Source organism: Indicator indicator, chromosome 2 (assembly GCF_027791375.1).
Source record: "Indicator indicator isolate 239-I01 chromosome 2, UM_Iind_1.1, whole genome shotgun sequence".
Classification (NCBI taxonomy): Eukaryota; Metazoa; Chordata; class Aves; order Piciformes; family Indicatoridae; genus Indicator; species Indicator indicator.
In genome coordinates this window covers 39,204,243-39,220,862 of record NC_072011.1, presented here as the reverse complement: position 1 = coordinate 39,220,862, position 16,620 = coordinate 39,204,243, and the positions used below count along the sequence as shown (strand labels likewise).

The 16,620-nt window shown below is 37.6% G+C and overlaps 1 protein-coding gene across 1 annotated transcript in view; it reads right to left on the bottom strand.

The window, feature by feature from the left end:
• Positions 1–16,620, bottom strand: part of CRIM1 (cysteine rich transmembrane BMP regulator 1) — a 189,736-nt gene that overhangs the window by 42,413 nt on the left and 130,703 nt on the right. Inside the window, exon 8 of the mRNA XM_054393879.1 lies at positions 2,151–2,279. Coding sequence (XP_054249854.1) covers positions 2,151–2,279 — 129 coding nt within the window. The remainder of the gene's footprint in view (positions 1–2,150; positions 2,280–16,620) is intronic.

Sequence of the window (16,620 nt, the reverse complement as noted above, 5' to 3'; positions counted from 1 at the left end):
GTCCATGATGCAGGTAACGGGGGCCATGTGGGCCTCCTTAACTCAGGCATTTTAAATCTGACTCATTCGAGCAGCTTAGACCAGCAAGAAACAAGTGAGTGCAGCATGGAGATGGTGATGTTCCCAAAGGTCCACACAAGCTGAAGATAATACACTTTCTCGTGTTCCTAGATAGCCAAGATGCAACTAAATTGACTTGGATATGAAAGCACATAGATCGCAAAACACAGAGAACTAGTGCAGTATGTTTGCTGCATTATTTAACCTAAAACTCCTTTCTTCTCAGTGCTCACACACTTATTTTTCCAGAGTCTTGCAAGCAAAAGGCATGGCTTAACAGAAAAATTCTATTTCAGTCATTTTGACTGACAACCGTCAAATGATGAAGACTTCCAAGCTGTTATTTTTCTTCTCAGAAAATAAACATTGCCCCTCTCTGAATCACTGAGATTTTGAAGCAATCTACAATTCAAAGTTATTTAACTGAATAAAGAGATACACAAATGATACTATTAAGTTTTCTTCAGAAAGTTTGCTACTGCAAAATGAAAATAAATTCAAGTAAATTTGGCAAGAGAAAAATTCCCTTTAGTAGGTTCTTAAGCGCTATTTTATCAGAAATACTTCAAGCAATAACAGAGACTTCCTCGGATATAGTAGGTGTACACATGCAATCTGGAGACTTAGGACAAAAAGAAATGATCCTTCGGAGTGATGAATATCCCTGTACCAAACTGAAAGGATTGCATGAACAGAGAGAGATGATGAAATTTGCCAATTATGTCCATCTTCTTTGTCTTACAACTCCTCAACCAATTTAATGACAATTAAAAAAAAAAAAAAGAATTAAAATCATATAACAATGTTAAAAGCAGAACTTAACATTTCTAATTTTGTCTTTAGGAAGAACTAATTAAGGCGTGTACATGATAGCTGGGATGCAATCTATGGAAAGTCATCCTTGCCATGAATATAACTTTTAACCAAAGGTATTATTTCTGTATTACCATAATGACATTATTGTAAGCCATATAATGTTATTATGATGTGCCTTTACCTTATAGAAATAGAAAATACAAATGCACATTTCTCCAAAAAAAAGTTGAAGAAGCTCCTTAAGCAAAACACCAATCCATTCCTAAAACTTTTGTTTGTAGAAATTAAGAGTTTTTATTTTGACCATTTCTACTGGGAACCCTAAAATAGTCATACTGGTTTAGGAAGTGACTGAGAAGAAGCAGACTTTAATCAGAAGAGGAACGGAAAATGCTTTAGTTGTGAAAGCCTCGGAGGCTACAAGGAAGATGCAGAACTGAAAAAAAAATTACAAAGAGTTTAAATGCATTCCTAGGTTATGCCAGCAGTCAGTGATGCATCCCGTGGCTGAGACTAGTATTCCATAGGTGGCCTTTGTTAGACAATTCCAACAACCAACCTGATCTCTTCTCTTTCTATTTCATCTGTGAATATCCTTAATTCTTACAGAAACATATCCAGAAAAATACACTTTTGTTTCTTCACTGACATACACAAAGTTCTCACAAAAGTACACCATTTTTCTTCTTTCTTCTTGGGGAAGAAATAGATGTTAAAAACCTATATAAATCCTAGCTAAAGTATTAAATACATATATACTTTAAGAATATATTACAGAATTAAAATTATGGATAGATATACAATTACATCCCTCAGACATGTAATTTTCAAACATGACAATAAACCCCAAACCCCAAGTTTTGAGGGAAAAAAAGCTAAGTTGAAAATAGGCTGTTAAGCAACAGGAGTTTTCGAAGTACACAAAACTAGATGCTCTTAAACTCTTCACACACACAGATGAAAATGAACTGTAGAATTGTTATCAGACTTCTCAAAGTCTGAATGAATGTTAAGTAACACATTATTAGCTTTTCTACCTAGCTGTTATTTTCACCTTAAGTCAGACATTTTAGGTTTTCCTCAAAAATGTTTTAAGGAAGCAGACAACCAGCGTCAGAAATCAGGAGCCTATCCTTTAAAGGTAACAATGATAAAACACACACATACTAACACACCGTAAAAATCAACATTAGGAATGGAAAAAACATCTTACTAGCGTTTTTACATATAGCTTGATATAAAAGGTAGAAGCTGTTTTATTTTTGCATACTCACTAGTTTTGCACTGACAGATGCGGCAACCATTTTGGTCCAGTTTGAAGCTATAGATACAGTCTTTTTCAGTCAAAGTGCAGTTAACCAAAATCTCACAGGTGGGTGGACCTATTGTGATGTATGTTGGTTCTGAAGGTAAGACAAAACAGATTTGAGATTCAGTGAGAATTTTAATTAAGTTCACCAAAACGCACACACAATGCAATTGTGTAGAAAATAACTTTTAATTAATTGTACTCCTGATTAATGACTATCCATGGTACTTCTGGAATATTTCAAGAAACAGACTTTGTTTTGCAGTGGTGCACACTCATCAGGAACAGTGTAAATCTGCATAAAATTTCTGAAATATGAAACAGGAAAAAATACTACTTCTTTTTGTTGACTATGAAATCAGCTTTCTTGCATATGCAGTTCAAATGGGAATATAAAAATCTGGAGAGCTGGGCAGGGAGAAATTTGATGAAGTTCAACAAGGGCAAGTGTAGTCTTGTACCTGTGAAGGAACAACTCCATGCACCAGTATAGGTTGGAGACAGACCTGCTAGAGCAGTGGAGGCGAAAGGGACCTGGGGGTCCTGGTGGATGGAAGGGTGACCATGAGCCAGCGATGTGCTCTTGTGGCCAAGAAGGCCAATGACATTCTGGGGTAGATTAGAAGGGGTGGGGTGAGTAGGTCAAGAGAGGTTCTCCTCCCCCTCTACTCTGCTCTGGTGAGGCTGCATCTGGAATATTGTATCCATCTCTGGGCCCCTCAGATCAAGAAAGACAGGGAGCTACCTGAAAAACTGCAGTGCAGAGCCACGAGGATGATTAAGGGAGTGGAACATCTTCCTTATGAGGAGAGACTGAGGGAGCTGGGGCTCTTTAGTTTAGAGGAGACTGAGAGGTGACCTCATCAATGTTTATAAATATGTAAAGGGTGAGTGCCAAGAGGATGGAGCCAGGCTCTTCTCAGTGGTGCCTAATGACAGGACAAAGGTAATGGGTGGCAGTTGAGGCATAGGAAGTTTCATGTAAATATGAGGAAAATTTTTTTCACTGTGAGGGTGCTGGAGCACTGGAACAGGCTGCCCAGGGAGGTTGTGGAGTCTCCCTTTCTGAAGATATTAAAAACTCGCCTGGATGCACTCCTGTGTAATCTGGTGTAGGTGATCCTGCTCTGGCAGGGGCGTTGGACTAGATGATCTTTCAAGGTTCCTTACAGCCCCTGAAATTCTGTGATTCTGTGATGCAAAATACTTCTTTTGCCCACTTTATTCCAAAAGTACTCCATCAAAACTTTGTGCAGTTTTTTTAACTTTAAAAACTGAACAGTACTTTCTCCAGTGCCCAGTTGATTGATACTACTAAGCTGAAAATCAAAACAAGTTACTCAGTAGATCAAATCTTTCTCTGTGTGAATGAGATCACTTCTAGTGAAGTTTGTAGCAGAAGAGACTGAACACCAAAAGGGAATATAAAATATACTGCATTTAAAAGAGTTCTGGAAATCATTTAATATGTCTATTCACTGAAAACGTCCCTTCTTGCAGTCCACTTTGCAGTACCAGATTATTAATTTTTGATGTTGAGGATATTAATCTGAATTATTAGGTATTTACGAACATTATAGCACTTTATATATACACACACACACATACATTATACAATATTTTTGCTTTGTGAGAGTAACTTAGTCTATCTTGTGTTTTTTATAGAACTCAAGCACTTAAGAACCAACGACTTTATAGTTGTGAACGTTATTAACATTTTACTAAATACTCAGGAAACAGAAATTGCATCACTATTAAAGAACTGTGAGCTTTTGTTTTACAGTTTCAATTGCTTGAGTTTATCCTGTTCTTTCATCTCAAGAAATGAAGGCTTAAGGGAAATTATATTCTAAAAAAAATTCAATACATGTATCAATAAATTGTGAAAATATGGAGAAATGTTATATTAACCATCAGGGAAATAAAACATAATGCAGAATGATCATTTTCATGGACTAGAGGTGGCCATCTCTCATCCTCAAACCAAATTCATTAAAAGGCAGATTTTGCCATCTTTCCTTAACAGCAGCTAGCCTTTTTTTCTCAGACAGGGTAAGATAGTAATCAGCATTCATTGCTAGAAGCATGTACTGTTAGCCAAAATACAAATATCTGAGCATATTGGCCCCAAGTCCAGCAAGCAGCTGGTACACCCATGCCTTCCAGTTAAATGAAAATTACTAGATTATGAGAATGAGCACTGCTTTAATTGTCTTTTATGATTTTCTGCTTTCATAGCCTCTCCCCAACCTTGCTCTTCCCTTCATAACAGTTTATACAGCTGGTGAGTATTTTTAATCCTTTTAAGATTAGGTCAGCTAAGTACAGTTTGGAGGGAAAAACTGCATGAAAATCATTACAGTGAAGTTAGACAACTTCAAACATATCTCAGAGGTCACAGTACAGATTCCTCAGTTTGCTTAAAGTTTCAAGTAATATTCAAATTCTGTTGATTGTATAATTTCTATAGGCAATGTAGCTATACACTTTATACATATATAAACCAACAACAGTTTTGTTTAAATACAAGATAGATACTTGTATAATAGTATCTGTGTCTCTGTAGACCCTTAAAATCTCTTCTATTTGAAGTAAGAACTTCTCCAGACTTTTTTGTTATTGTTGTTCAGTTTAATATAAATTACTAGGTTTGAGGTCAAAGGAGAGGTTCTATAAATTTCTGTGAATTTTTATTTCACAGCTCTGAGCTTGTTCGTGCAGTATGGAAGAGTAATGATAAGCCATGTATTTTAGAGTTCATTGATTCCCAAACTAGACTTCTTTTATTCTCAGCTAATTCTTCTTTGTTTCCAAGTTAAATCATTAAACTGAAAAAATTGTATCTTAATGTTTAACATTTTCAACCTCAACCAACCATTAGTTTAGGAATCAAGAACATATTGATACATATCAATAAAATTATATATTCTAGAAACTCCATTAATTAATCCTATCTGTTTAGGACTCAGTTTTAGCATCTGGTGCCTATTCTGAAAACCTTTCCTACCTCCATTCTCTACCCAAAATACCCTAAACATGCAAAAGTCCAGAATAGAAGAGCTACCCTGAAGCTACTGGTCAGCCAGCTCAAAACCTGCACTTCAAATGACAAAAAGCCACAGCAACAATTATATTCACTGGTGGCTAAAAGCCACAAATCACATGACTCATTAATGTTACCCAAACCAAAGTCAGTAACATAAGCTAAAGAGACTGTAGCTTTACCATCTGACTGCAGAGTAAGTTAGAAAACCCTATGAAAACTCAGTGAAAGCTGAGATGCAAGTTAATATTCATTGATCCACTTGGATGTAAACTAAATTTAAAGAGAAACAGGATTGTGTTTCACCCCCATCTCTGAAGATCACCTCTGAACTTCTAATTGCAGGTATAATTGACTATCTAAAAAGAAGGAGCAGGTATTTGTTATAATTTTGTTGTGGTGACTTTTCAAATCCTATGCTTCTCTCTTTTGATGCTCTTGTATCTTGGACACATCCATACAAAATTTTTTTGCCCCCTTAATACAACCAGTAATATGGTATTTCTTACAAGAGACAAAATTGTTGTCATTATATTAATATGAAAGTTTGTTAGCTCGTTATTCATTGTGTTTCATTATTCTGTTACCTCTCACTTTTGTGTCTGTCCGTACCATCCTCAATGTTTCCAGACAAGCTTACAAATCTGGGTTTTTTTCCCTCCTGTCCCTAAAGGTAAGCCCTGAGATACAGTAATTTTATATGCATGCCTGCTTCTCAATGAGCTGCAAATAGAGGACAAAAGAAATAATTTCATTCCCTACCCCCACATGCAAAAGTGCAGCCAGGAAAAAAAGTCAGCCCTTTTCACTTCGGTAGACAAGACTCAACAAATAAAACCAGCTCTGCTTTGCCAGGCTTCTGCTTATTCAAATAGGCAAGCAGTAGCTAAGCTTGAAAAAGCATGTACCACTGTATGATCTGAGCTAGGCTTTCATTGCTGGTTGTGGTAGAAATGGCAGAGGAAACATCCAATGCACAAATGTACAGACAATGGATGGGAAAATGGGTGCTGTTTCTGTCTGTCTGCTTTACAAACAATAAAACTCTACCATAGAAAGAAAGAAGAAAATAAAGATGAGTGGCTGGATGAAAACAATGTGGGTTTTTAAATAAGGCATGAATTTTGCTGATGTCAAGTGCTTATATGAAAGGTGAAATACATTTTTTTACTGGAACAACTTATTTCCTTTGTGATATGAACGAAACCAGTCCCTGGGCCTCTCCTGTTATTTTCTGATTTTCCAGACCTCACACTTCTAATGAGTGATGAATCTGTGAGGCTATGTGACACTGCTCTTATTACAAAGAGCAGACATTTCCTTCTGTTGAAGGTATAAAATGATACCCACATGTTCACACACACAAGGTGACACAGGATGGTCAACCTGGTCTAGTACTGTGCCTCATCTACAGATCTTGTTACACCTGTATGAATACTGAGTAAGGTCTTAGATAATGTTAAGCTAAAGTATTCAGAAACAGAGTGAAAGCAATGCATCCATGCTTCGGTGAGACAGGATTTGGATTGTGTTATGCACACAGTTTGACCAATTACAGTTATCAAAAAGAAGAAAACTAAAATCTACCATTTATTCCTGAAGCCCTGGAAAACAAAACAAAACCCAAATACCAACAAAAAAATTAATACAGTTTATTATGGTCTTGTTGACTTCTGTTTATCTGAATGTTAAAACCAAATCATTTACTGAGGATCTAATTTTTTCTTCTAACTTTGAAGTTTTTATGTGTTTAGTTAATTTTAAAGATAACCGAGAAAAATATCCTAAGTCTGGTAACCAAAAGGTACTCTGGACATTGAACTAATATCAGAAAATGAAGAGGGATTTCACTTTACTGTACTACTGCAAAGTTGCATGAATTTTGAGAGCACCAAGTGATCAGTTTTGGTCTGTGTGAAGGACAAGAGGGACGTGCATGAGCAGGGGCAGAGCCTCTAGGTTCAGAGATGTGTTGTTTCCTCTCTATTTAGCACTTGTGAGCACAGCTGGAGTAGTGTCTGGCTTTGGGCTCCTCAGTAGAAAAGAGACACAGATGCACTTGAGCAAGTACAATATAGGGCCACCAAGCTTGTCACAGGCCGCTGCAGGCAGCATACAAGTAGAGGCTGAGAGCCCAGGGCTTGCTCAGCCTGGAGGACGAGGATGAGGGGGGCATCCTAGTGCTGTCTATCACTACCCAATGGGAGGGTACAAAGACAACAGGGCCTAGCTCATTTTAGAGGTGTTCCAGGCTAGGTTGAGAGCTAATGGCTGCTTCTAACTGACTCTTAGAAATCTGGAACATCATGTATCTTAGCCTAAAAGTACTAGAAATGTAAGGAGGCAGGTATTTTACACTACTCAATCATTCTAGTTTTTAATTCCACTCATAAATGTTGCCCTGTCAATAGAGAATGGCAAAAAATCTACCCCTATTCTAATAAAATTACTGTATTTTTCCTTGCCACAAAAGTATGAAAAAAGTATGCATCAAATACCTGGGTACAGGGGTTTTTTTAATTATTTTTTTTTATTTAAGCACAGTGGTTACTCCAGCTAAGCAGACCCAAGATCTGACCTCCTCTTCATCATCTTCATCAGTACTCCCAGTGCCCAGTACTCCCAGTAATACTCAGTATTACTCTGTGCACACATGCTTGAAAGCTAGCAAATCCTACCAGTGCTTGGTGTAAAGCGTCCCAAACATATCACAGTGTTACATGTAAAGGTGATAATAAAAAGCTACAACAGTCTGTGAGTTAACAGTAATTCACATACGTAGTTCACAAAAACAGGCAAACAGAGAACATTTTGGACCCCAAAGCTACAAGCATTTTATGTATGTATGCATGTTTTACTGTCTTAATTTTTATGTTTATCTCTATTCATATAAAAAGAGCATTTCTGGCCAATTTCATACTAAGAGGCTTCAATTTGCATCACAAAATCACATTTCACCATAAAAACAGGAAAATTGTAAGCTCTATTAATATATAACTATAGAGAGGTTGAAAATTGTCTTTTTAAATCCTTCTCCGAATACCTGAGCCAGCATGGATTTCATCAATTCCACTGTAAGACTGCAAATTATTGTACAAGTATCTATCTTTTACAAGGAATTTAGGAGCATGTGCTTTAAAAATTAAATGCCAAATGAATAATTTTTACATTAATAGACATCACAAAAATTATGTCCCTCGAACACACCAAAATACTTTTATTTGTATTTATTTAGTACATGCATATTGATTGTTACTGGCATGCTTAAAAACAGTTTCAGACGTTTGCTTTCAGTTATATATGATACAAATGCAGCTTATTTTAACAAAAGTGTTTTGAGGAATTATTTGCATCTTCCATGCAACTTGAAGATAAAGTTGCTACTGATTTCTTTCCATGTATAAAACCAACCAACCAACCAAAACAAACCCCCAAAAATCGAAAGGGTAAATTACAACCAAGGTAATTTCAACATTTAAGTTCATACACTCAGTTACATACGAACTTTTCAAACACACCAAACTAAGTGTTATGCAGCACAATGAAGCCACCAGGGCTAGATACAACCCTAAATTTAAATGTGAAGACTATGTAGTCATAACCGAGAACGGGAAGTGTGATGGTGTGCTTCACTGCACAGAGCTACAACTCATGAGCCCACTCTTTCCTATTAACATCTCATTAATGTGAACCAGTCTATAGCTTAACTAAAGACAGTCAGATACAGCAGATCAGTTTATAGCGCAAATTATTAAAACGGCTGGAACGTGGAGTTTTCAGTGTATGTAGCACAGTGAAGCTCGAAAATCTACCTGTGAGCACCACTATACATGTTCTCCCTACCTTTAGACCAGCAGTATTGATCACAACAAAAGCCCTTTTAAATAGGAAAATAAATTAATTTCACATTCTGCCTACTGATATTTGCATTCTATTAACAATAATTAACTATGGGGTGGGTTTATTTAGGTTTTTTGGTAGGTTTTTTTAGGGAAGGTGGGATGCTTTTGTTTGTTGGGGTTTGTTTTGTTTTTCAACAGGAACAGCAATAAGAAACTTTATAGAAAGGTCTTACTGCACTCAAATTAAAAAAAAACTATCTGAAGTTTACAAGCTTAATTTACAATGACTTTTAACCCCAGCTACCACAACTCATGTAAATAACAGCGCACTTAGATCCTACAGTGACTGGTCTTCAGATATTTGGAGAAAGAATTAGCCATGTACAAAGAATAAACTAAATGGAAGAGGATTCTAGAAAGCCTAGCATCTCATCAGGAGTATAAAGTGAAAACCTCATTTGGTGAATGAAACGAAAATGAGTCAAAACCATGGAGAAAGACCTCTAACATCAATAATAAAGACGAAGCCTGTGTTTGGGGAAAATGAAATAGCCCCCTCTTCTGTAACATTTTATAATATAAACTATCTCTAAAAGAATTAAGATGTGATCCTATGAAACAAGGAAAAATTGACAAAGAAAGACAGCATCAGTGCATTCAAGCATTTATTATAAAAAGTAGGAAAGAAAGAAGTGAACAGTAGTCTAACTTTCTACCTCATGCTTTAAGTGATAATTGGCTAAAAACTGGTCCAGAAGGGTGTGCTGCTCAACAGCCTTTCATTCGAGTTTCAAATTTTGTCTGCTGTCCAAAAAAAGTTAACTGCAGCCTATTAAGCAGCAGCATGTGTGTTTATTTAAGCTTCCTGTAAAAACATTCATATCATTCCAAGAGTGACTAAATGTTTTCTATTCTCATAGTTTGCATTCCAGACCTCCCCGCCCCTCCAGTTCATTACATGAAAAATATCAGTCATGAATCCCGGGCAAGAGAATTTCCTTCCTGAGTTGGAAATACCAAATGTCTTGCAGGATTTTTTTCCCACCATTTAGCTATCCGTGTCAGCTATCAGGGTTCAGCAATTCAGCATCACATAACTATTTATAAAATGTATTAAATGATTTAAGATTATATGATTTTTGTAACGTCTCTAATAACTCTGAAAATATATTCACAAATAATTCCAAACACATAGTTGAGTTTTATTTCAAATTTTATTCATACTGTCAACATGAAACTACCTAAGTATTTTTTCTAGAAAGAAACTAAGACCATTTTTGTTGTTGGAAACTGAAGATGTCTCATATGAAACAAAGCTGCATGGGTGGTTTTTTTTTTTTTTTTTTTTTTTTTTTTTTTTTTTTTTTTTAGTGGTGGAACCAATATTCTCATAAACTTTCCACTCCCAAGTTGTGCAGTTAAGGACTTTGGTCTGTTGTAGTCAGTTCTCCCAGTTTTTTGTTTAACAGGCATGCACACTCCTCAAATACATTTTAATGCTTCCAAGACTGTTTTTTGGGGGGATAATTTTAGGTGGAGTGACACTAAGAAATAACCAGCCTTATGAAAGTAGAATCAATTAAGCCCATCAAGACATAGCCAAATAGATTTCGTAGGTCATTCAGTTATCATTGCTAGGTGAAGAAACAACAAACACTAAATTAGTGTGCATCTGGGGCAAATCTATGAATACTATAGGTGCTGAAAATAACTAATTAGAGGATCCATGAATTTCTTTATAAATGAGAGATCCTTAGCTACACTGAGGTGTACATTTGTTAGGATACTTTTATTACCTATCCTTTCAGTAGTCTTCCACTGACCTTACCAATGAATCACTGAAAACTAAGAAAACATTATTTTGTACTAGTATAGTCTTCCTGACTTTCTTAAACTTGAGAGAGGCTTTAATTGGCAGTAACTTCCATTATATATACCCTGGATGGTGTAGTTCAACAGGCTTGGCTGCTTTGTCTAAGCCTACTATACTAAATCATGATCTGGCAAACGTAAGCCCAACTCTCTACAGCACAACCTTTGCATCCCTTAATTGACTTTGATTAAAAGACTGGGTGAGAGCTACAGTGCTGCTGCCAAACAACAACTTACACTTCACGCTCTAAGGAGATCTCTGGGCCCAAATCCTATGCTGGTGCACACTGCTCACTACCATTGACTTCATCCTACATGAATCAAATTTCCTTTCGCTGGACTCTGATGCCTGTTTTTACTTAATGAAGTGCTGGACATGCTGAAGGAACTGAACTGAATTACATCTCAGCTAGAGTTTGGAGCCCTTTATTGACAAAAATGTTAATTTCTTTTTGTGAAGATAAAGTGTCAGCCATAATGACAGCAAAATAATGTGGGCCTCATTCATGAAAATCCTCTGAGGGGATTTTGTTTAACATTTGATTTCTCATTCACAGCCTATGCTGGCACCCTGCCACCTGTACCTGAGGGTTCTCATGCTGAAGGATGTACTGAGAGATAATCAATTACTCTGTATCAGTGGACTGGGTTGCAGCTTTCTGTATGAATAGCCTGAGCCTCTAGGAGATGCAAGAGAACAGAAGTGACTACACAGACTTAAGGGACATTTTTGGCACCAGTGCCAGAGCTGAGCACTTCTATTTATAATCTTGGTTTTGGTGTAGGTTGTTTTTTTTAAATTAAAACCAGGTATTTTTATACTATCCTACCCAATATTTACTTGCTGTGAAGACAAGTACTATTCCAGTTTGCAGATGGCTGTACACAGATGCAGATGGCCTGAGGGAAACATGGTTATTTCTGTCACTGTAGCTTGTTCCATGTTATTCATGTGCTATTATATATTGACACTAAATAGCTATCTTGAGCTCCAGTATTTATTTTTTTTAATTAATTAAAAAGGTAATTGCTACTTAAACCACATCAATTTTGTTTAGAAAATAAACAATTGTTAGCCCAACAGAGAAGCAAGCAGCTCTGTAAACAGCAGTACTATCAGCAGCCTATCTACCAATAGATTTGGTTACTTCCAAAGGGACAGGTACACAGATCAATTCCTCTGAAGAACCTCCAAGTCTAAAGAAGTGTGAGCAGTTCTCCCCTCTACCTATCAGTCTGTCCTCTTTGTGATTTCCTCATGCTGCAAGAACCCGTTGGATCTGAAATGGCTGGGAAAGCACAGATGAACATTCAAGGTCAGATTGAATAGGCTCCGAGAAACATGATCTGTTTGAAGATGTCTCTGCTCACTGCATGAGGCTTGGACTAGGTGACTGCTAAAGGTCCCTTCCAACTGAAAGCATTCTATGATTTTCTAAGCCTTGGCTCTTAATGAAGACAGTCTAGATAACACATAAAGAAAACAAAATCCAGAATAACTAGCTAATATATTAAATAAAGGCAAATCCAACAGGAGCAATATCATTACAGCAGCTACAGAAGTTATATGGAAGCATCAATCAGAAGCTTAAAACTAATTCTTTGTGTTGGATCCACAGAATGTGACATGCCTGCTTTTCCCAGCTGTCACCAGTAAAAGGAGATACCAGCCTTAGCTGCATTGACTGAAGGGCTTGAGTTTGGGGACAGGATGATGAAGAAAAGTCTTTCCCTCCACACAAAATTTCTCAGTCTTCCTGTGTTGGCTTCATGCCTTATCTGTGAACCTTGCTTTCTGCCTTCCCTTCCATCCCAGAAACACTTGCCTCACAGTAGCCAGGCCCCTGCTCACACCTTGGGCTTTTATCTGTACATCCCTTACACAACCCCATAGGCTTGTTTCTGACTCTGCTGCGTCAGAAAACAAGTGGCAAGTGACCAAAGTGAACAGCAACAAGATGTCTTGCCAAAAGGGCTTTGATCACTTCAGTAACTACATATCAGAGAGTCACAGCCATCACTTGCAGAAACACCAAAAGCAACATGTGAATTACTATAATTGCTTTCAAGTGTATGATTTCCTGAGCAAATATCTTTGGAACTCAGGCTGAAAGTACAAACTGTGATGCCTTGAATCCATCAAAATGACAATCTTAGTCATGACATGCCACAGGATGAATTTTGTTTTCGTAAGCAACTTTCTGCCTTTCTCTTGCAATTCAGTCACATTATTTCTTGTGCTATCTTCTTCTTTGCAACAACCTTTTTTTAGGCACTTGAAGGCTGGTATTCTCATTCTGACTTCATTCTTTTCTCTTTAAGTTAAAGCAGTCTCAATTTATTCAGTCTGTCTTCCTAGTTCATGCTTTGCCAATTTTGTACTGTGCTCATAGCTCTCCTTCTGATTCTTCCCAGATTGCTTACATTTTTTTTTTTTTCCACAGGAATAATGTCCTGAAAAGATCCAAGGATCTGCTTTGTCAGCCAGGGACATGACCCCACCATAGGAAAAATACAGCAAAACCACTTACTTCAGATCTTGCAAACAGTACTCTGTATAGTAATTTCAGTATGGTGCTTGCCTTCTCAAGGCTTTGTTAATCCATGTTCGTTCAACTTTTTGTTTCCCCTTAATCATCAGACTTCTCCTGGTGAACTGTTATTTAATGATTACTCTGATTCAGGACTCACAAAGAATCTCCTCCAATCATAGCACACGTTATTTTTCTTTTCTGAATTTGGTCAACATCTTTCTGCCATCTCTCTGCTTCAAAACAAATTCATACTCTGCTCTCTGAGATACTGGTTGCCCTTTTTAGCTTTAATCTGAGATAGGAAATCATCAAACAGAGCTGAACCTAGCACCTCTTCCTCCCCACCAGTTTCCCCAGCAAGCGCCAGTGTAAAGGAACTTGAGCACCTCACTCACCCTCACCTTTGCATCAGAATCAGCAGTGGACAAGACTCAAGTATGGAAAGGGTGTGGAGAGTTCAGTAGTTACCCTATTAACCCAGCCCAGCAAACTCTAGACAAGCATTAAAAAAATTATACATCTCAAACCAATCTGGCCATCTAATCAACACTGGAGTGTGTATTACGTGGCTACAGACACATATGCAGGATATATACTCTGGATACATACACATCAGTGTGTAAGGGAGTACTGAAAATGGTTTACTGTGGAAAACTCATGCAAGTCTGTATGGTAATATTAGATACCACAAATGCTACTCCTTGATTTCTAATTTAGAAAGCTGTGAACAGCTATTTCTCTGTAACTTCAGTCTCTACAAACTTTGCACTCCAGTTTTCTCACTGCTGTAGCAAAAGCATCATGATTCTCTTCATGTAGGAGCAGGAATGTTCTAGTATGATGTGAATTTACTGTGTTCAAAGGCTGAATAGATTTGTGTCATTTAAAACTGAAAAAAGAGGATTTTTTCACTAGGGTGTATTCTCTATGGATTAAACATTTTACAGCATAAGTTGAAATGTGAGTAAGAACTGGAAGCAATTGAACACTAAAGTGCAAAATGAGGTATTTTTATCCTTAAAATCACTAGTAAACTACTATCTCAAAATAATTTAACATTAATGCTGCCCATTTATTGAATGTATCACTAAGTTATGCTGTTTACTTTCTTGAACCCCTATCTTAAATAACTTGTATAGCTGAAAATACAATGCTATGTAACACCGGTGATCCCAGAACCTAGCCCACATTTGGTAGGGATTTTGGTTTACTTTGCTGAACAGTAGGAGATAAGAGATGCAGAAGGATGGGTAAAAAAATGAGATCTGACTGGAAAGCTCAGGGCAGCAGGTTTAAGCTGTTAGTGCAACATTAGTAACATTTGAGCTTCCATTCAGTCAACACTTCTGTACATACACTACACTGCAAAATTAAGGTTAGGCTACAGATATGCAGATTTAATGGGGTAATATGGAAAAAACAATCCGTCATGGTAGGGTCAGCACAAAAGCCAGACAGATCCTGATGTGTCTGGACATAGTCCCCCTCTCCCCCCTCCTTACTGCAGAAAGTTGGGATAACACGGGAAAAGGAACAAAGGGGACAAGACTGTGCACGTCTGGTAAACAAGTTTGCTTCTGGAGAAAGAGCACGTGTACTGGCCATGCTCCCCCAGACCAGGTCTATGTTCCTGCCTTTTATGGCCACAGCCTGGCAGAACCCTTTTCTTTGGGTAACTATGTGCGGGTTTCAGTTGCCCTATTGGCTCAATTGAATCTCAGGCAAGATATATATACAGGCTCATTTCTAGTCACCTTGCCTTGCTTGAATCTTCTTGGACCTATCTTGACTGAAGTTGCCTCAAGTTGCCCTGCCCTGCCCTGCCTCGAGTTGTCTGGTCCAGAGCCTGGGATAAAGCCACAAGCTTACATAATGCAAGACAGAGAAGCCATGAGCTTAGGAGCTGGAGCTGCCCGCTTCCCCTTGCAACTAGAATTTTGCTGTGCCTCAGTTTACCCAGGACAAATCAAGTGTCCGTTGTGGAGAACGTGTTGAAAACCGCCCACTGTACGCTGAAGCCAAACCAGCTCGACACCGCATGGCACCTTCTTGCCAGCAGCCTGCTGTGCCAGCACCGTGTGAGCGCGCCTCAACAGCTAGTGCACAGCAGCAGCACTCCCCACTTGGGTGAAAACAGCTGTGAGTAATTAATTCATTGCCTCTTTGGCTTTAATGGTTCTTGTCGAGTCTCCCCCCCAGTGTGGTCGAGCGCCATTTCACTCCCGGGGATTCTCTCTTTCCATGTTATTTCCTCCCGGTTTGCATAGAATTGTTAAAATTGTTATATTTGCCTAAATACTGTACATTTCCATTGTAAATATATATTCTAACTGTACACTGAACCTATTTAATAAGTTTTGACAATTTTTCATATTAATAAAAGTTATTAATATTTTTATAAATATTTGCCACAGTGTTCATAAATTAAATAATATTCCTTAACAGCATCATATGGCTGACACTCCTCTTAGGGAAAAATCTGTGCTGGAAATTATTAGACTGGTAGACCTTCACTAAATGTGCTGTATCATTAAAATTCAACAGTATCATTAAAATTAAGGGACTGATTCGTAAGCCAGCTGTGCAGCCCTGACCACCTCCTCCTCTCAACCCATTACTCCTGCAGGTCACTGATGACACAGTGAGTATTGGAAGCAGAAACTCATCAACAGAATCCACCCTCAGGAAAATGAGTGAGAAGCAATTTAAAAGGGCAAGGAGCACCAACCCATGTAGCCTGTCTGTTTGAGAGAGCAGAGATGTCAGCTGGCTGGATGATGACAGAAACAAACCAGATTTTCAGATAAGACCATTTTGTCATTAAAATGATATAACCAAAATTCAGGATAGTAAGATGTGCAAAGGAAGCAATGTTTTTAAGGCCTTTTCTCCAGTTCAGGAGAATGGAACAGAAATCCAAAGAAGCTCCTTGCCTACCAGTTTAACAAGCATTGCTTGATTGCACTTTTTTCTACTTATGCATCAAACTCCAAGTAGAAACACAATTAATCTCAGATTTAAAGCTTAAGAGACATGATATTATCTGATCTTAGAGGCAGGCCTTAAGTCTACGGCTAATACACAAGTCCCTGATGCCATCTTTTTTTTTTTTTTTTAATAATTAAAAAATGCACAGTATGCAGA